At 43.8% G+C, this 21,926-nt stretch overlaps 1 protein-coding gene across 1 annotated transcript in view; it reads right to left on the bottom strand.

The window, feature by feature from the left end:
• jmjd1cb (jumonji domain containing 1Cb) overlaps window positions 1-21,926 on the bottom strand; it is an 80,597-nt gene that overhangs the window by 40,151 nt on the left and 18,520 nt on the right. Inside the window, exon 3 of the mRNA XM_084040448.1 lies at window positions 855-1,073. Within this exon, the coding sequence (XP_083896574.1) occupies window positions 855-1,073 (219 nt within the window). The remainder of the gene's footprint in view (window positions 1-854; window positions 1,074-21,926) is intronic.

The raw sequence follows: 21,926 nt of genomic DNA, 5'->3' as shown, positions 1-21,926 counted from the left end.
GTGTGTGCGTGTGTGCATCAGGAACAGTGTGACATACAGATGACAACAAAAAGACCACAGGAACCACGCTGGAACCGCACCAAAGCACCGGTGGGTTTGTGTGAGGTCAGAGCTTCACAATGCTGGTGTTCACCCATAACGACACACACACACACACACACACACACACACACACACACACACACACACACACACACACACACACACACACACGAACAAGGTGCGTGTCTTTCCACAACATCTGAAAAGTATAATTAGACCCATAACCGTATGCGGCGCTGACTGAGACAGTCACATGGTATTCTCTGTGTGTTTTTTTAGACAGTCTGCTCAGTGTCGGATCATTATTTGCTGCATTTAAACAAATAGCAGATGAAGTTTTGTTTTTGTGCCTTCTTATCTCGATCGCTGCCGTCTGGCTCGACTGCACGCGACTACGCAGGAAGTCCAAGCAATTAAACCACTCGTTTACGTCCATGACCACGACAAGAATGTTGCCCTTCACCATCATATTGATTCTCGTGGCCACCACTGCTTCCTCGGCTGTGTAAATGCCAGTCACTATTGGACTAGTGGAAGAGCACAGCGAAGGTAAAAACATGCTCGGAGGAATAAGTCACAAAACAATTAAAAGGATTGAAAAATTCCAAACAACGTCCTTCACAGCAAAGGTCGTCCTTGAGAAGCTCAGCAGACATCCCGACACAGACAGCTGGTTAGCACAGCAGGGCCGCCACACAGCATCCACTCAGACAAATGCATCACCACAAGGACAGACACATGAAACATCCAGTGAGGATCCTGAGGCTGGAAGAGAAGTTCCACCTCCTACAAATAGAGAACAAAGGTCTTACCAGGGCAGGCCACTGTATGTGTTTGGCCTTGGTTCCCTGCAGCAGTCCTCCCGCTCCTCCTCCTCCTCCTCCTCCACCTGCTCCTCCTGCTGCTGCTGCTGCTCCCTCCTTCCTCTTGGCCCAGACCAGCTGGTGCTCCAGTAGAAACAGCTGGAAATCCTCATAGACCTTCACCCACTCTCTCTTCTCCCACTCCTCGTCGTCAAACTCCACGTAAACCTGCAGGAGCACACAAGGAGAGAGACGGCGTTCATTATCATCGTCATCGCAGACCGAACTCAGGGAGGAAGAGGAGGAGGAGGAGGAGGGATACAAGGAAGGAGGTGAAGATCAAGGGAAGGAACAAGAGGATGAGGTAGAAGAAGAGGAAGTAGTGAGGAAGAAGATGGAGAAAAACGGTAAGGAAGAAGAAGAGGAGGATGAAGGTGGAGGAAAAGAACATCAAGGAGGAAGAGGAGGTGTTTTAATTGAACAGAATGATTCAACAATTCCTCTCCATCAGCTCACAGGATTCCTGTGCAATATGACAAGTGTCCAAGCGTGTGTGTGTGTGTGTGTGTGTGTGTGTGTGTGAGCCATCTTCCTTCATCTCTTACATTTCATATTCACTCCCTCTTCTGTCTGATCTTCATCCCCTCGTTCACCCCTCCTCCCCCCCTCCATAGGCAGAGAGATCAACGAGTGCATCTCTCCTCAGTCAGCCTCCCACCCTCCCCCCTCGCTCCCATAATGCACTGCTGCAGTCGACTGAGTGATCGCTCCCTGCCAGCAGGCACAGAGGCGGCGGCTACCTCGGCGTGTCCTCCTTTGTTTCATGTTACTGCAGTCCACATGTGTTGATTGTTACCTCCGTCTCACTCTGCACCTCCTTCTGCACTCGTCTGTGTCACTTTATTTTTTCTGTTTTATCAATAGCAGTCACTCCAGGACACTGCCTCCCCCCCCCTCCCCCCTCAGCAGATCTAATCTCACCCTCTCACATGCTCGCTCGTCCTCCATCCATCCTTTCATCTGGAGTTCATTCCACCACACCTCCGCCGCTCTCCGTCTCATTAACATTCCTCATTATTCACGTTAACTCAGTGTCATTTAGGGACACGACTACCAATTATTTTCACTAAGTGATCCATAACATCCTCTCTGTATTTGTTGTGTTTGTGAATACAGGTGGTGTCGATGTGTTCAGGACTGAAGGTCACAGAAAATCGGTTAATCCATCGATCAATCGAGTGATCAGATTTATAAAAACTTTGCCTTATGATTGAGATTTTCTATTTTGTTTCAACCACTACGGTGCTTTACAGGAGACAGAACTCATTCGTTTCCTTTTTAGATACATCTAAATGTTATTGCTTACATTATATAACATTATATACATTCATATATTACATTTTCTATCAATACTTTAATTTAAGTGCCGTATTACGTTCCTGGTTTCAAGGCTCCAGACTCACTTTTTTCACCATCGTCCCCCAAAATAATTCTGAGCATCCTGAAGTCAGCGTAAACCGTCAAAGAGTCTGAATGTTATACATTTAATTTGTTAGTGTCATCTATAGTAGGTATGGTAGGTTGCCTTAATTATTTTGTGGTAATCGAGGGTCTTGAGGAACACTGGAGCCCTAAAAGAACCTCTTAATGATAGAAAACAGAGAAAATCTCAAAATAGTTACAATAATAGTTGATTAATTTCCTTTCAGTGAACAATTCAGTTCATGTAATCACAATAATGAGTGGAAACACTAATAAATACAATATGTGGACTGTCTGTAATCATTGTTGATTATTTCATAAATAAACTTTTTTTCAAAAGGACCAGATGTGCTTCCAGTCATTTTAACCTACATGTTACGTCCTCAAACAAACAGGATCCTGGAGTTATTTGGTTTGGGCTTCAGCCAGACGCTGCTGGTCACTCCGGAGTAAACAAGGATCTGTTGTGTGGGCTTGAAAAGGGGGGAATGAGATGGGGAGAAATGCAAATGGAGCTGCTGATTATGCGACGGAGTCGCTCTCGCTAGAAGACAGAACACTAAACAGAGGGGAGGCTGTTTGCATTCTAATTGGTATTTTTAGACTTGTTTTTAAATCCCATGTTTACCTGTCTCTCTAAAAAATATAAATCAACGCCAAAGCAGTTTGGAAATTCATACCGGCGGCGTTTTTGAACCGTGTTTATACACATCATCATCGTCAAGCCTGCAACAATCAATGATGTTTACTATTGTTATTGCATGTGTGTGTGTATGTGTGATATCTACACTAGCATTTCTGCCTCAATTAAACAGGAAACACACAAATGCAGACACTCATGCATGCACAGCTCAGATTATGGCCAGGCCATTAAAACTCAATATGACACCAACGGTTATGAGCCAATCACAGGTCATGTAAGGACAGAGAGTTATGAGTCTTTATAGAGTGTGAAGGAAAGAACACAAGACAAACAAACGTAGCAGTGTAGCCTCCAGCTAGCTCCTTAAACCCCCACTATGGCACACATGTACTTTAAAACCAGGCTTTATGGTCTATTGGACTTTAAAGACTGGAAACACTATTTGTATTTTGCTTGTTTTAACTGTATTTCTTGTTTTAACTGAGTGTTTTAAAAGGTGCCTATAAATCAAATGTATTATTCTTATTATAAATGGACCATAATTTACTAAATGAACACAGAATGGGTCATTTTCTCATAGACTTCCATACAATCACATCCGTACTGTGAGCATCTGAATTTGAATCATTCTGCACCAACTAGCGTGTTTCGTCAAGTCCTCCTTCTCGTTAAAAGCAGGAATCATGTGACCAAAACACAGCAGCCAACCCTCGTCTATCTCTGTAAAATAAAAAAAATTAAAAATCTGCTGATGTCACTCTGCCTCTCTGTCAGGCTGCATGAGGAGTGATGACAGGGAGAGTGAGACATTCCTGGTAAACCTGTTGTGTCAATCACCTCGCTCTGTGTGTGTGTGTGCATGTGTGTGTCTGTGTGTAGTGTGTGTGTGCATGTGTGTGTCGTGGAGTAGCAGCAGCTGCGTGACAAGTCTGGATCCTGTGAAGCTCTCCATGCATAAAGTTATGCGCCTCGGATCTCTGATACGTGAACAGAAAACACCACAGACATGCACAGCAAGTGGCAGGAATCCATGTGTGTGTGTGTGTGTGTGTGTGTGTGTGTGTGTGTGTGTGTGTGTGTGTGTGTGTGTGTGTGTGTGTGTGTGTGTGTGATGGCATTCTGCGACGGTTGTCATTGATTCATCTGCATATAGATTACGACCACATACAGTCCGCTCGCCTGATTAAGGATGCAATGAGAAGTGAAGACCAGATGAATCTCAGCGATATAACCTTGACACGGCGACGACGCTGTAGTGGGTCTACACGGCGCACTAGACTATGATATGACACACCATAGGAATGGGGGGGGGGGGCTCTGTTGCTATAGTAACGGGAGGCAGCAGCGAGCGTTGGCCGTGGACACGCATACGGGCTCTGAATCAGTGGGCTTCTGTGAACCGCGGCGAGGAGGAGAAATAAGACGGAGAGAGAACAAAGGAGATGCAGGTGCCAGGCTGAAAACACTGTAGAGCATCCGATATCAGCGACGTTAGCGACGTTAGCGATGTTAGCTCGAGCTGTCAGGCCAAGACCCAGACCTGGAGGAACGAAGCAGACCACAACTTTCTCGTTTAAATAAATCAAGAGAGAAGTAGGGTCATTTTCTCATTGACGAGTCGCCCCCTGATGGCAAGTATAGAGAATGCAAGTTTAAGACACTTCAGCATTGGCTTCACTTTTCAGAGCCGGAGGTGTCTGCCTCATTGTAAAACATGAAATAGGACTAAAAAAAAAAAAAAAGAACAACAGCAAATACGTTCTAACTGTTTATTTCAGTGGATTGTGTCTTTCTTTTTGCGGTTATATTTAATGTCCTCATATTGTTGTGTTTGTGTATTTGGTCTGTATTACATTAAAAAGAAAAAGAAAAGAATATACATGTGTTTTTACACTTCAACAATAATAATATGCCCATTTCAGAAAGAAAGACACCTATGAAAACCGGTGAAACGATGCCTAAAGAAGCCATCCACATATTTACCATCTCTATTCAGCTCTTCCATTTCTGCACATTACAATTCCCATAAAGTAAGACAGCCGCTCACTCTTACAGGTTTGTACTTTGGAAACCTCCAGTGTGAAGTGAAGAACAGCTGAGTGGAGGCCAGAGACGGAGAGGGTCCGTTCACAGTGTCATTGTCTCCGTGATATACAGTACACGACCGTTTAGATGGGTATGTATGTGAACGTGTGTTTAGCGGTGCAGCGGCGCTTAATCTGCCCATCACTAACCGCTGCAGAGAAGCTTTCTGGCTGGCTGCACGGGAGGCCGCCGGCAGCCAATGAGCACGAGGCATGAAAGCAAACGACCAATGCAGACAGAGCAGCTAAACAGAGCGCCGGAGAAAAACACACATACCGATAGAGAATCCAGAGGAGATGAGGACAGGAGACGACTTCCACTGATATTAAATGTGTGTTTGCAGCCCACCTCCCGGATGTATTCCTCTCTCTTATTTTATTTAAAAAACACTAATTTCCATTATCGGGATCATCATTATTTATGCAGAGAGACTTTATGATTTATGATCTTCTTATTTATTCACTAAAGAAATATGTGCCTTATCTGTGATGAAGTTAAATATTGGTTGCAAGTATTAGTCAATCAGGTCACAATACTTTTATTATGCAGCAACGAAGCTGTTGTGGCCCTTTATGATGATTTAATAAGATGTTCAATCAGCGATATAACCCTCTCACTCTCTATCTCTGCAGGCTTGTCCTGCTGTAAGTCACACAAACACACACACACACACACACACACACACACACACACACACACACACACACACACACACACACTAAGTGTAACTCTAATCTGATTTATTGAGCCTGACTGCACAGAAAACATGTAGACTAGCCCGGCTACAAGGGACTCCTCTATCCCTTTACCTCCCCCAACCTTTCTGCCTTGATCACACACACACACACACACACACACACACACACACACACACACACACACACACACACACACACACACACACACACACACACACACACACACACACACACACTCGTGGAGGTATTTGAACCCGAGCCTTCCCCACCACTACTGCTACTCCTGCTGGAGGAAATGTTGCGTCACAGCCGACGTCACCACAAACAAGCCACATTAGTCTGAATGTCATTAAATTAATTACGGCCCTCATTAATGATAATGACTGGCATAGTGTTGATGAGTGCTTGGAATGCTGTCATGGAAGCTTTGAAGTTAGAACAAACATCTGGCTACACCATAATATTTAGTCTGCACACATCCATACAACTAGTGTATGTATATATATAAAAACATATAAAAACATATAAATATATATACATATGTATATATGTATATACATAAATATATATATGCGTGTGTGTATCTATAAAGACTTACCTTACTATTTGACTAAATGTTGTTTGTGTTTTAAACAGCTGCCGTCAGTACGAGCAACCACCACCCCCACATTCGGCTCAGAGTCACCAGATAACACGGTCACCCATTAAAACTAAACACCGGCGGCGTCTCTGCCTGCAAGCTACTGAATGTGTTGACTACCAGAGGAGTGTTTTTAAGTCCTTTTCTAAAGTCAATAAGGCCAAAAGTCCACGTCCTGGTGTTTGACGTTCGAAGTGACCTCATGCTCTGAACAGAAAATTCACGTATGTGGACACGAAATATTGAATCACTTGCTGTTTGCTTAGGTAACATTCAGCATGTTGGTGATTAATGGTTTTACGTAGCTCGACAAGCTATTTCACAGCGTGAATACACACAGTCATCACTGTTTACAAAGTGTTATTCTAATAACGCACGGGAATACTTGACAGTATATGGGAGAAAGTGAGGACAAGAGAGGACAGCCCTACAGCCAATGGTATCACATCAACAAGTCCTGATGGATAGGGCACTTTAAATAAGCAAGGGGTTGCCTGAGTGGCGTATGAGGTCTGCACCGAGCCGTCAGTGTTATATTTAGGAATCGACACAAAGGGTCGCGATAAAGACAGCAGCGAGTCATGAGAATCTGTCAAGAGAGCTGCAGGTCCTGAGAGGAGGATGGCTGAAGACAACAAAACAAAGAACTCATTGTGTAACAAAAGATAAATAAAGAAGAAGCTGCAAGGGATGAGAACGTCTAATTAAAAAAAAGGAGAACGGGGCAAAAAAAACGGAACGACTTGATTAAAAATGAAAAAGCAAGCGACTTTAAGGGAAGGACAGTGGTGTGTGTGCAGGTTGTAAACCGACACAAGAGGGCAAGAAAATACAAGACAAAAGAGACACCGCTGCTGATTATTAGAAGACATTTGATCATTCTTATTTAAAAAAAAGAGAAGAAAGTAGGAAAGCATAAATGATACTTGTGCGATGGATGAAAGAGCAATAAAAATAGAGGAATGCGATGATGAAAAGAGATGGATTCGATAGCACGGGGGAGGAAACAGACAAAGGAGAGGAAGATTGAAAATGATGAAGAGGGAAAGCATAACCAGTGACACGAAAATTAAGCACGACAGAGAAGAGACGATGAAGAGGAGGATGAAAAGGAGGATGAAAAGGATACGAAGGGAAGGAAAGCGGAGAGATGGGAGGAACGTGATATGGAGAACAAAGAGGGAAGGGAGATGAGTCTTCGGTGCACAGAGATGGAGACGAATATGTCAAAAACAACTAAGGGACGAAGGCAGAGAAGAGGAGGATGAGATGAACGGAGAGAAGAGGAGGATGAGATGAACGGAGAGAAGAGGAGAGTCCAGCTGCTTGGAAACTGAGTGACTAGCGGACCACAACGGCAACCAGGTTGACAACGCCGTAACCAAGGCTCCCATTCCCTGACAACGGACCAAATGATGCTGCTGCTGCCTCTTTCTACTGCTACAGAATATCAATCAGCAGAGCAGAGAGAGAGAGAGAGAGGGAGAGAGACACAGACTTTGACAGAGAGAGACGGTCCCCCCCCCCCCCCCCCCCAGAGGTGCATAAATATCTGAAGCAGCCTCGGACTCGCTGGGACGGTGGCTGGCTCCTCTTAGCAATTACCAAAAGGCAAGAAAGAAAAATCTCATCATGCAAAAGAGGAATTCAAGCTGCTGTGGTGTTCCCTCCTAATACAAGACTGGGAGAGTGTGTGTGTGTGTGTGTGTGTGTAAGAACGAGAGAGAGGTTTCATTACTGCTGAAATTGCTACAAGGGAGAATGGCAGGGCTATTGGTCAACGAGAAGACATGCAGACAAATGAGGACAAAGAGAGACGGAGTGGATGAGAGGATGAGAGGATGAGGGATGGTGAAGCGATGCAGGGGAGGATGTGTTAGATGCAGGGATAATAATATCATTCTAGGTTCGATTGGAAGATGTTGGGCTGCTTCATTGTCTGTTTCAGGATTGATTTTTTGGAGATTTCCTTGTTTAAATGGACTAGCACCCCCGTATCTAGCAGGACTAGATCCACATCAATACTCCGGTTAGAGCACTGAGGTCGAATCCCGCCCCTATTGTCTGGAGAAAAAAAACTGCAGAGAAATGTAAAATGTAGTTTTGGGGGCGAGAAACCGACCAAATCCACAAAAACAAAACCCACACTATATGCAAATGTCTGGCATGGTGACACACCGTTTGTTTACTCGCACACCGAGACCTTCACACAGAAACCAGACTCACATTTCAGCTGTTCTCTCTCTCTGTGCTGTAAATGACAGCTCAGGTGTTTTCAGCTCCTTCTCACTCAAGACACTTCATGTAACCTTGAACTCCCTTCTGACACTTCAACTGCTTCCAGTGTTTACACTTTAAGTGAAACATCAGCCCTTCAGCTCTGCTCCCGCGCAATCTAGCACGTCGTTAGAATGCAAATTACAACACTGATGTGTTTACAGGTTGCACAGAAAACACCGTAAAGCACCCTGGGAATGTTTCTCAGACATCAAGCCCAGAAGATACCAGAATTACCAAAAGTCACAAGTATCCTGGCCAAAATACTTCCCCAAATGATCCCAATAATCATCAAAAACATCCTTAAAATAAAGAGTTATGATCAGCTGATATTTGTTCTGAATCGTGTGACCTCTCTAAAGGCAGATGAACAGATGATGCATCGATTCTCATTTGAAATGTCTTCAATCCTCGCTCCGCTGCTCGGCGGTAACGTTTCAGCTGCGAGTGCTGCAGTGCAGCGTTATGACGCTCTGTGTTTTCTGTGCTTTTACACCGTCATAGATACACATCGTGGACTGGCCGAGGCCTAGTCCACAGACAGAGTTCAGGAAAAGATCCCTCATGTTTCCGTGAGATCACCAGAATAAAACGCCCTCGATGCCGTGAAACAAGGCTCCGGAATAACGATGAAAGTCTAACCGGGTTAACGCTCCGACACGACAGACACGGAGGAGAGAAGAGAGGCTCCGTTGTGGAGGTCCACCCGGGTGGAAGTAATGCGAAGGGGAGAGATGGAATAAGAGAGCACATGAGCTGAAGTAATAGCCAATGACAGCATGAAGAGACATCCCCTCCTCGACAAGGTCATCTCTCTCTCGCTGTCAAACCCACATGGGAACCAGACGACGACGACGACGACACAAAGTAAGGAGATTTAAGAAATGGATATGTGGAAATGAGCGAAGGGGGAGAAAAGTAGGGAGGAAAAAGAAACCTGGCAGACAGAAAAAAGAGATAAACAGAACAATATGGAGAGCGAGGAAGAGAGAGAGAGGCAAAGTAAACAGCCTTGAGCAGAGTGATGTGACCCAGCTTCCCTGCTCCTTTATTCCTCCTTCATCTCCTCCATACGAAGGATGTGTGGGCCCAGGAGAGAGGGAGGGAGGGAGGGAGGGAGGCACATCCCAAAATAGCACTGTGGTGTAGATGTAACACAAAAAAAAGATTCCTTCTGAACCACTGATTTCAGGCCGAGTTTCATCTCTAATGTGTTTCCACATTTTGTTATGGTCTATATTAAGCATGGGAGGAGGATGAAAATATGACGCCGATAATCATCAAATATGCTTACATACTGGACCCACAAATAAGACAGATATTTTTTGTGGTAAATAACTGAATTATATCAGTAAATTAATAGATTACGCAGACCGACAGAGTGGAAACGCTGTAGTTTTATCTGACTTCCCTCCCCGTGTTTGTGGCTTTCAGTCCCAGACGTTGTGTGTTTTTTTTAACTGAAGATCTAAATCTACCCAAACAAAGGCTCACTTGACTACTTGACCACACTCTGAGGTAACAAGAGCGTTATCTAGCGGATGATGCCAGCTATCTAACACCACTTAACGTTACTGTTTAGTGCAAAAACACACACTCTGGGAACCCGTGATGAGCATCAAATGAACAAAGGGAGAACGACAAACTGCAACAGGCTTGTCTAAGAAACCTGACCTGAACAAACAGACTTTCCAGATGTGTGCTATTAGTGAGTGAAAACACCCAATATGAAGCATTTGTTTTGCAACGTTACACCAGCGAGACATTACAAGCATCAAGTTGGCTGTTAAAGGGTCTGTGGGATATTGTAGACAACACATAAGTGTTGAATATTCAGCAGAAAGTGAAAGAAAAACAAGCTATGCTTTATTTTTTTTCTCCCTCCCCTCTCGCTCCACCTCTCCTGACAATACAGCTCTAATAATAGCAGAGTTGCATCGAGACAATCGTTCTGTGGAATCTAGGGCAGCTGCTGCAGAGGCAGTATGGGAAAATCCCTCCTGCCTTCTCCAGCCCGCACGCCTGCCTGTGTGTGTGTGTGTGTGTGTGTGTGTGTGTGTGTGTGTCAGCATTCAATCCGTCCTGCACAGGAAGAACGAGACGGGACGGGCGACTCTGTGCAGAACACCTACAGAGACGTTGCCGCCGGACGTTTCTAACACAGCAACCGTTGCCAAACCCATCAATGTGTGTTTTGCATGCAGGCTGTCAGACGTGAGATTACACTTCATAGGAGCAATGAGCCAAGAAGCTCACTTTGCTCAACATTTATACTCACAGCATAGTTGTGAATCTAAAATCAACGGGATTATATGAACTTTGCACGTCATAATATACAATATTATCCCGATAATCATCAAAATATGCATTCATCTCTTAAATTATAGTACTAAAACATTCAGGAATGACTTTGCATTGTGTTAAGAAACAACTATTTTTTTAAATCACTTCTCTACCATGATAGTGTGTAAAAACCCAATAATGTAAATGCATCCCGATCCCTACAACTCAGTGTGCCTGATCAACCATAACAATCACTGTCAAATAAGCCCGGGCAGAAAGCAGTGACGTAAGTAACCAAAGCAAGCCGATAAGTTTATGAATGCAAGCTTATCAGTAGCTCATCGTATTATAAACATCCATCAGTCACTCTGCCTCTTGTATGAACAAGCATCCTCTCATTTACTTCCAACAGAGCTGAGTTTAAACCACAACCTGCAGCAGCTGGACAGAAAGCAACTTCCTTATTCATATGTAACACTTAATGAGAGGCTTTTTAATTTCCTTTATATCAGAGAACATTTGATATAAAGATGATTAACTACTGACATAATGACACAAGGGTTTATGTCCATGTTTGAACATTTTCAAGGCCTTTTCATAGATAGATATTTTAAATGCTGGTGATGTTTGTGCACGTGATCGGTGGATCTACATCTATAGATGTGTGTGAGCTGAGAGTGAGCATCTCAGACACGTCCTAACTGGATTTATTACTCAGACACTGATGTGTTTCCTCTCACTCGTCTACAGGAGATTGTTCCCTGTGGATTTATTTAATGTGGAGGACACCAAACGCATGACATTTAATTCACATTCCAGCTTTTAAAATGATTTATATATGGACCTTTTTTATTATATATATATATATAAATAACCGACCTCTGCCACGGCCATCTGGACATGACATGACATCAACGTGGGGACGTTTAAGATGGACGACACATGAAAGGTTATCGAAGAGTAGAGCACACACACACACACACCTGGAATTTAATTCCCACATTAATATCCATCCTGTTGTGTTCACGTCTCACATTTTATGGTGACTTGTTGTGTATGCTGCATAATAACGTGTCTGGAGGCCAAACTTCAGCTGCTATCAGACAGTTGTGTGATTATAGTGGTGTAAATAGTAAGTCAGGAGATTTAAACACAGAGTTGTGTCACTCAAGTATGTTAATCCCAGTCCTGACAGTTGTGTTGCTCTAACTCAGAAAGTTGGCGGGTTGCCGGTTGCATGACTCGGCTCGTTGATTAATGCGTATTCTTACAGGTCGGGCAGCGCAGATTGGTTGTCATAATGGGGTCGCTGGGTGCAAGTGATAAAAAGCCTTGACATGCACATCACAGGGACGAATACACACACACACACACACACACACACACACACACACACACACACACACACACACACACACACACACACACACACACAGGCTTGTGAGATTACCACTTGAGGTCAACAAGACAACATGGGTCCTACTACTGATTCATGTGACTTCCCTGAGACTGTGTGTGTGTGTGTGTGTGTGTGTGTGTGTGTGTGTGTGTGTGTGTGTGTGTCAGAGAGTGAGAAAGAGGGAGAGAGAAGAAATGTGCGTGTGTGCGTTCGTAAAAGAGAAAGCTCTAAGGACAGAGGGGAGGCCTCTGGGCAGCAATTTTACACACACACACACACACACACACACACACACACACACACACACACACACACACACACACACACACACACACACACACACACACACACACACACACACACACACACACACACACACACACACACACACACAGAACCAGCTCTGGGTTGACGTAGTGAACAAAGAAGACCTCTATTTGTGCGAGCATGCAAAAGTAGGTCTGCACTGGGTTTGGAGAGCTACAAGAGCGAGAGTGAGTGTGTGTGTGTGTGTGTGTGTGTGTGTGTGTGTTGCACAAGACAAATGGTCTCTGACATCTCAGGCTATTACAGAGGAACAGCCTGGTACAGGGGGGGATGGTGAGGGGGGGAGGGGCAGTTGGTGACCTTAGTTTCCTCCTTCACTGCATATAAACCGCGTCACACCTCCACCAGCACACACACACACACACACACACACACACACACACACACGTCATCACTGTCCTTGACAGCTCACACCTTTATTAAAATGATTAAATGCTTTAATCGTTTCTACTACGACTATAATCACATGAAGCTATCACGATAATCGGCGGTCGCAGCGTCTTCAAAACACGTTTTTTCTCTCCTCGTACACAATGTGCAGTGTTTAAAAAAAAAAAAAAAAGGATGTGATGATCACCACATTGGCTAGAATATGGCCACATCCTTCAGTAAACATCCCTATCGAACACTACATGTTGGGTTGGATGATGGTGCCGTGGCATTCTTGCCTTCTTGCCAACGCTGTGCTTGAAAAGGCTGCAAAGATTCCTGGGTTTCCCTTCCCATCCGTTATTTTCCTCTCTGGTTGGGCTGAAATCCCTGACCCTTCCTAAGCCCCGCCCCCTTTTCACAATGTGCTCCAATAACATTTGAGCAAGCAAAACCATCAGTCTTTTACGCTTTCCTGTTGCACTCGGATAGATATACGGGCGTCCATTCAAAGACACGATCTTCACGCACACAGTCGATCGTACATCGGAAGATAAAGATAGCTAGATAAACAGGAGTTAGCCGCTCTAACGTAACGTTTGTGTGTCATTAAATTGGATATACATGATGTCTGATCGATCAGCTGGAGATCAAAAGCAGGCCGTTTTCAGCTGATCGGCCGGTTTTACATTTCAGATTTTTGATCCTGATAATGGAAATTTACTGCGATCAACTTATTGTGAGTGTTTTTCTTGTTTTTTCTCATCACATACTGTATATTTATATATACATGTGAACATGTAGAAGCTATATAAGCTGACGCCCAGATATCTAATACACACCCAGATAAACAGAACTGGCGTCAGCTTGTTTCTTTTTTGTCAAGATTGCCCAACCTAGCAGCAGCAACCAGACGGGGCTTTGGATTGATCAACTAACTGTGGAATAAAACACAAAAAGAGTGTGTACTGTAGAGGTGACAGGCGATCACTCTCTCCTGTCGCTGCTCCCGTGGTGCGTTCAGGGTGTGGAGGGATTCCAGTGTTACCTGTCTGAAATCTGACTCCACACACACACACACACACACACACACACGTGTACACACACACACACACCCAGGAGAAGCTTCCACAAGCCGGGCGAGTCGAACAACTTGTTTCCAGAGGCTGTTATTCTAGTGACGTTAATTACCGTGAATGAACTGGCTCAGGACACACACACACACACACACACACACACACACACACACACGCACACGTCTCTTGTTTCATAGCACGAGACAAATGACTGCAGGCACTTGGGAAAATTGGATTGTCTGTTCCTCCACACTTTCATCTCTTCCCCGTCTTCTCTCCATGTCTTCACCTTTGCAGGAGGAGGTTTTTGTTCGGACACTACTCTGTTATTACGGCTGTCAAACACACATCACACTGGCTTTGTACGCCAAGTACTTCTCAAGGTGTGTTCACGCCGGAGCACAGATTGCATACAAAGTCAGTGGAACAATGTGAAGCGCCGTGGGCCGGGTGGCGTGAATGACGAGACGCGGATAGCCAATCGGCGTTTAAGATTCTCCTCCTGTCGCCGTTGAATCATAGATGGAAATCTATTAAAGTGGTCTGTGGTTCCCCAGAGCTCTACGACAGAAGCTCACATCAGTACAGAGACCAGACCAGACAGTGTGGAGAAAGCAAATTATGTTCCAAACAACAAGGTCACAGCTGTGTTTATGTCTAGATGACGTGATTTAAGTGTTGATGGAGCAGCTACAATGTCAATATCAGGACATTACCGTAAATCTGGATTATTTTAGGATAATGGTGACATGAAATGTTCATATTGTCCCATGCCTAGCCGGAACACTGCCAGGAGAAATAGTCTATGACAGCTTTTATTCTGATAGTAACAGTAGACATGCAGACAGGAAGTACAGAGATCCCGAGCTGGAGTCCAGTTAGATAGACGATTATCCTGACCAAAATTATTGTGATTCACAATATTATCAAAATCTGCTTCAAATTCCTACACCAACATGTAGGTTGTCTTGTTAAAAGCATCTAAAAAGCATCTGTGTTTATCATCTACGTCAATCATTCACTTAAATAGCTACGAGCTGAACGTCACCAGTTAACACGGTCACTCATTAAACTGAAACACGGGTCGCTCCAACGTCCATGATCCCGTCTCCACATTCAGATGCTGCTAAGAGTTTTAATTCAACGTTTAAAGCTCCTAACTCATCTGGACGGCCGGGACAAAACAACACAAGCTGTTTTTTTTTTTGTTTTCTGATGACGTCGGCTGTAAAGTGATCCGCATGCCGTCGTGTTTCCTCCGGCTGCAGCGGAGCGAGCGCCTCCCACCAGGAGTGGTTCACAGGCCTTCAGGCACCACGGAGACTGAATCCAGGCAGAGACGAGCCGCAACAAGCCGTGACAGACACGTCCATCCAGGACTGCAGGGTTCCACGAGACTCCAAACAAAACTCACGATTCATACAGTAACTTCTTTTACAGTGTTTGTTTAATGAGGTTTGTAGCATCCTGACATCCTTTTCAATCCCGTTAGAATGAGCCGATTCCTCACAAACTGCACTCAGCACTGCATTAGGTGTGACCCACCACCATTTCACCAGAAAAGAAAAAAACACTGTGTGTGGATGCCAGGCATGTAGAACAATGAGGGAGTGTAATGTGAAGCTTGGATGTGCATACAGAACAACATCTGGTCGAGTGTTCAGAGCCCAACGCCTCAAACACACAGTGAGCTAACGGCGAGCAGACATCAGTATTCCCCTCCTCTGTTATTCTCTCCCACAGTCTCTCTCTTATCAATAATTCACACTGTTCTATGAGAGACAAGGTCATATATCTATTCACACACACAGACGCCACATATTTAAACGGCTGCTGCCCGATTCAAGCTTTAAGCCACATCTTAAGGAGAGAAAGAAGGGTTAAATATTCTCCCTCTGTCCCTGCATTTGTGTCAGTGCATAATATTCCACATATAAAGTATTAGTGTTATTGATATGGGAACAATTTCAAACGATGGTGTTGTAAAATGACTTTTTGTGAGGGTTTTAGTGCAAAACTGTATCTAAGAAGTGGACGTATTGAGCAAATAAAGGCATTATATTCTATTCTATCAGAACAACTCTCCTCAGCTTGACTAGTGCGGCTGGCAGGTCTCCAGTCTGCACTGAGATAATGTAAACAAATATAAATATATATATATATTTATATATCTTTTGGCAGCTGAGAAGTTAAACCCAGTGGGGAAATTCTGCTTTTGCCGGCTAATGAATAAGTAAGTGCCATATGAATGTGTGTGTGTGTGTGTGTGTGTGTGTGTGTGTGTGTGTGTGTGTGTGTGTGTGTGTGTGTGTGTGTGTGTGTGTGTGTGTGTGTGTGTGTGTGTGCAGGGCTGATAATTGTGGCACTCTGCCGGTTCAGACCCCCGGGGGAGAGTCGAGTCTAGCCGGTAAATGAACCCAGTGACAACACTGTTAATGGTACACAGACACACTTCTCCCTGCCTTGGAAGCAGGTAGCATCAACCTGTACAATAAAAACCTGAAATACAGCCAATTAATTCTGCAGTAGCCAGAAATGAAAGTCTATCCCACACGCCAGGCAGTTAGCAGAGCAGCTAATCATTAGAGCGTCTGATCGCTGTGACACCAGCAGACTCAGAAAACAGGATTCTTGATGTTGCAGTTGTCAATCAGCCTCCAGATATCTCACACAGCTTCCGGTCTCACATTTAAAATGCTGGAGGGCATGTTTGGTGAATGCAGTTGATAACGACGGCAGGGAACTGGCTGCTAAATCATCAATGACAGGTGTGCAAAAACGGAATGATTTATTAACGTACAGAAACGTTTCCGGGCACACGTTTCCTCACCTGCTGCAGCCAAACACCCGTTGTATGGCATTTATAGAAACACGGAGCTGAGTGACAATGTAGGCAGCCGACAGCAGGTCGGCCTCAGCGTGTTTCATTGGTTTGCAATACAGTTTGGAAATAAATCACCACCAACAAGCTGCCGTGAAGTCAAAGTGGAAAATCTGAAACACTGCAGCGTGGTGCAAAAGTCTTCTTCCATTTCCATGATGCAGAATGAAAATGGAATCAGCTGTGAAATGTGGAATATCTTGGATTTTGCCAAAATGTGGATGCAATTTATGAATATCAAGGTTTTTCCCTGCCATTTGTTTCACAGCACCAAAGCAACATGAAGGAAAAAAACACTCTCCCACAGCACAGCATCATTACCTTCATTACTACTGCTACTAATGAAATGGACAGGCCGGGATGCCAGGACCAAGCCCACCCTATCTCTCCCCCCCCCCCCTCCCCCACCCACCCCAGAGATCACATCAGGTATTGGCAATCTATTAGCGTGTCGATTGGACGATCTAACTACGGAGAAGATCCCTCCCAACTCGACTGCTGCAGCCATCGTCTGTTTAATTGCAGACCTCAATAGAAGGCCTCCAGTTGTTTACAAGGTATTAGCACCACACACACACACACACACACACACACACACACACACACTAACACACACACACACACAGGGGACAGATTAAGCCGTTCGACAGCGTCTGAAATCAGTGCTTCCTCGTCCCTGGGTTTCACTGCAGGGATGCAAACTAAACACAGAAGAGTCCGTAATAAAGATGCACTAGAACTGAAGAACAAAGCAAAATGTGATGCAAGGTGCAAGATAGAAGTATTGACTGTGTGTCGAAGGTGAGAGAAACCCGCCGGAGAGTTTTCATAGTCCAGCAGGAGTACAGAGAAGATTCCTGCTCCTCAATTCTTGATCAGATCTAAAGCATTCAAGCACAGCGGATTAACAGTCTGGTGCAGATAGAAACCAACAGGACTGTCCTTTAACAAATAACCAAGGAAGGAGGATTTCCTAAAAAACCTAAAATACACTTCAGGGTACGGCCAGCCATATTTATTTACTGGCAGAATATAAAATGTATGTAAAATAGTGATTACTGACCAGTATTCACTATCACACTAGGCATGGGACCATATGGAAATTCACAGTCATGATATTTCCCTGATAAACATATGCTTGAATCTCTTAAAATGGCACTAAAACGTATATTATTATATCATATTTTCATTGTGATTTCACAAGAAATAAGGCCTCCCTGCATAAATCAAGCCAAACAGTTCAATAAATGTATTTTTGTATCCTGTAGGATCTATTTTTCACCTGCGTTTCATGATGGCAGCTAGACATTTTTTCACTGGTGACGATATTTCCGCCCAATAATGAAAACATGTCACAATCCACTTATTGCGATCCATGATAAAATCCATGATAATTCACAGTTAAAGCAGCTAATATCGGAGACGCTGGAACCGGGTACTGGTTTTACAATTTTTTTAAATGATACATGATTAATTGAGGAAGATGAAATTTTTCTGGCGAGTGACTGATCCATTAAGTGACTAATAGTTTCCAGTGCAGCCGACGCTGGCAGCAACATCTGTGTGATGAGAGTAACGACGGCATTTAAAAACGTCTCGATCAGTGTGATGTTTTTGATCAAGATGATCAGCAGCCTGTTGCCGGGGACGACGGGAGGTGGACGGGTGATAACAGGAGCCTGTGAGACAGCAGACGGGGCAGACAGGCAGCCTGGCTGCCCTCCGGCTGCATGTGTCTACGTATCACTGTTACATGCTGATGACCCTTGACCTCGTGTCCACTCTGTCCTCTGGTTTTGCCCTCCATACTCTCCCCCCTAATCATATGCATGCTTTTCACTTTCCTCTCCTCTCTCCCTGCTGTTTCACTTACCCTGATTCACCTCCACATGTCAACATCCACCCACTATATGGACTAGAAAACAGTGTCAGTGCTATTCAATGTATTTGAATGTTCTCAACATGTAAACACCTCAGCTTCTCTATCAGGTGTCTAAATTGTTATACTGTATTATTTGTATTGTTTTTTGTATTTTAAAGCCTGGCCAGGGACAAAGACTGCAAATTAGCTGAAGCTAGACGTCGTAAATACGTCACATTTTACCAATTATGACGACGAACAGTGACTGACAGCTTCTCCTGGGTTCATGTCAGGGCTAATGACTGACATCATGGTAAATAGCTTTTCAGAAGTCTGCATTCTCATCAGCTCCCTGCTCCTGGCCCCACATGAGGGTCCGGGTCCAAAAACAAACCTGTGGGCAACACTTGCCCCCCAAATCTATGACCTCAGGAGCTTGAGCTTTAGCGCGGCCTCTTCATATTGTTAAATGGCTGTACTTTCCTCCCATTCTCTGCCTGCACTAACCCACGAAGACAAACACATAAATATGTCTAAGAATACCTCATGTATGTGGCGTGTAGGAGCTGCGGTGCTGTCTGTGTTTGCTGGCTTGTAAAATCTAATCACTGTTTGGTTTAAATTAAGTTCCAGTTTAATTACACGGCACATAAGGCTCAAACCTCACAGAGCTATTCTGGTGCCCCAAAAATATAAGAATGGTCTTGCTATTACAAGGCCTGTTTACTGCTGCTGCAAAGCCAAACCCATGGAAAGGAAAAGGTCCACATTGCAACAGGGGGACAGAGCAGCGAGTGTCCAAAAACAATCTTTAAAACTGCTGAAAGTCAAGTTTTCCTTCACTGGAAGGAAGAGGGGTCAGCGATGTGAAAACATCTGTAGATTTAGTTCACATCTGTCTGTGTGGACGACGGCTTTGAACAGACAGCTGCTGGCAACAAAAACTGAATCGGAGAGAGAGAGAGAGGGGGAGACGAGCTGTGACTCAACCCAAAACTATTTGACTCAAACATCAACAAAGTCGGAGTGTGTGTGGGTGTGTGTTTGACATTGATCCAGCAGAGCAGCAGGACACATTTTCTGCCGCGTCAGGGAAAAAGCTCGTCTCTGTTTGCAGTGTTGTAACTTTTCAGTCTCAGATTAAACGCCTCACTCCGACATTAACAACTTCACGTCAGGGATTAGACATAACATTATATTTAAAGATTCTATTATCATGATAGAGATGATTTAAAAAAAATGATTTTCATTATAAGCTTATCCAAAACAAAGACATCTTTCTTACAATAACAAGTTGAAAACAATTACCGGTAAAAAAAGCGATTCAAATTTAAGATTTAAGGAACGAAAACAACCAAATTAACTTCATTAAAACCTCTTATTGTAGAAATGATTTGTTTGATTTTCACCAAAAGAAATTCTTCAAAAAGGGAGTAGATGGGGTGAAACTCTTGTTTTTATGTTCTCATTCATCGTTGTTTCCAAAATAAGACACTGTTCACCACATGTCACAGTAAACAAGCCTCGGAAAATGTGATAGAAAGTGAAGCAGAAACGGGTGAGAAACATGAAGGAGCTTCTAATTATGGAGTGGAGAAAAAAAAACAATTGGTCAAATTACAGAGAACACCAAATTCATATGTGATCATCTGGCTTTCATTTGGATTTACAGTAAAAAATAATAATAATAATAATAATACATTACATGCCATATCAACTACCGCTGTCAAGCTGAAATTAAAAATGCTTTTTAAACCGATCAATTGTTAACAGATTTAACAATAAACGACCAAACAAATCTTCCAACTAATTTTCTTCCTGGAAAACAAAACACGATGCACGCTTACATCATCTACTACCAACCAATGATATCACGACATCCATTAATCAATCAGAGCTAGAGAAATGAAATCCCAATGTTACACTAAGAAATACGTCACCATACAGAAGATAAGAGCCTCTGATTCTGTAATGATAATAACAACACACCTGTATCTATGTCTTGGAGGGTTTACATGCATATCATTGAGACAACACTGCCTTGGTTTGACATTTAAATCCAGCTCAGAGCAGCGAGTGTGTGTGATTTAGGTCGTGAGCCATGCAGTAAGTTGGCTGCTCGTCTTTATGACTCACGCCGACCAACAGAAAACATTTACAGCATCACGCTGCTCTCTCCTCTCCCCTAAATGCTACCTCGCTGTGGTTCACATCAAACACAGCCGTCCAGACGGAGGTGAGCAGTCAGCTGTTCAGCCGGCAGCCGGCGTTAAAAGTGAAGCTTGTGTGCCGGGCTTTTTATAGACTCGCTCGTATATCTGTCAGCATAAATGTCAAAAGCAGTGATGAGGATTATTGTTGTGTGTATGAGGGGACGTTGAGATATCATGTCTGTATAGAAGGAATGGCACCATATAGGATTTTAAAAACGATGGTGGTGAATTTCCATTAGCTGGATTATCGTAAATATCATCACGAGTGATTTGAAAAAGCCGTCTAGCTCATGATCGTAGAAGAGAAGGGAATATATGGAGCCAGATCTTATGATCGTGTGATATCTGTGATGTTATTAAATGTGTGTATTAAAGTAATAAGGATATGTTTTATTGCCGTTTTAGGAACTTAAAGTATATGTTGATGAGCATCAAGCAAATAAAGAGTTTACACCCATGCATTCACAGCTCTGCTCCGTATTCCACCTTAGCACATGCAGGCAGTCATATATATATTATATATATTATAAAAATGCAGCATTTTTACTGCACCACAGCTGCTAGCACTGACAACACAGTCAGCATGCCTGTAATTCATTATCCATGTAGAATTAACCCACCGGTAATCACACGGTAACCACAGCTCAAACGGGTTTGTTTTCTTCCAGTGTCACATGACACCAAAGAGCCAATCGGGAACGCCATTGTTTTCAAAAAAGGTCTCCGTTTCTGACTAAAACACAACCCACAAAACGCCTCGTAGCAAAAGTTACGCATTAAAAAAAGCAAAGTAGAGCGACGTAGCCTTCTGCCTTGTGTGCAGATTAAGTCACAAGCACGCACAGCC

This window comes from Eutrigla gurnardus (assembly GCF_963514095.1).
Source record: "Eutrigla gurnardus genome assembly, chromosome: 22".
In the NCBI taxonomy this organism is placed as follows: Eukaryota; Metazoa; Chordata; class Actinopteri; order Perciformes; family Triglidae; genus Eutrigla; species Eutrigla gurnardus.
This window is presented reverse-complemented; position numbering and strand designations above follow the sequence as displayed.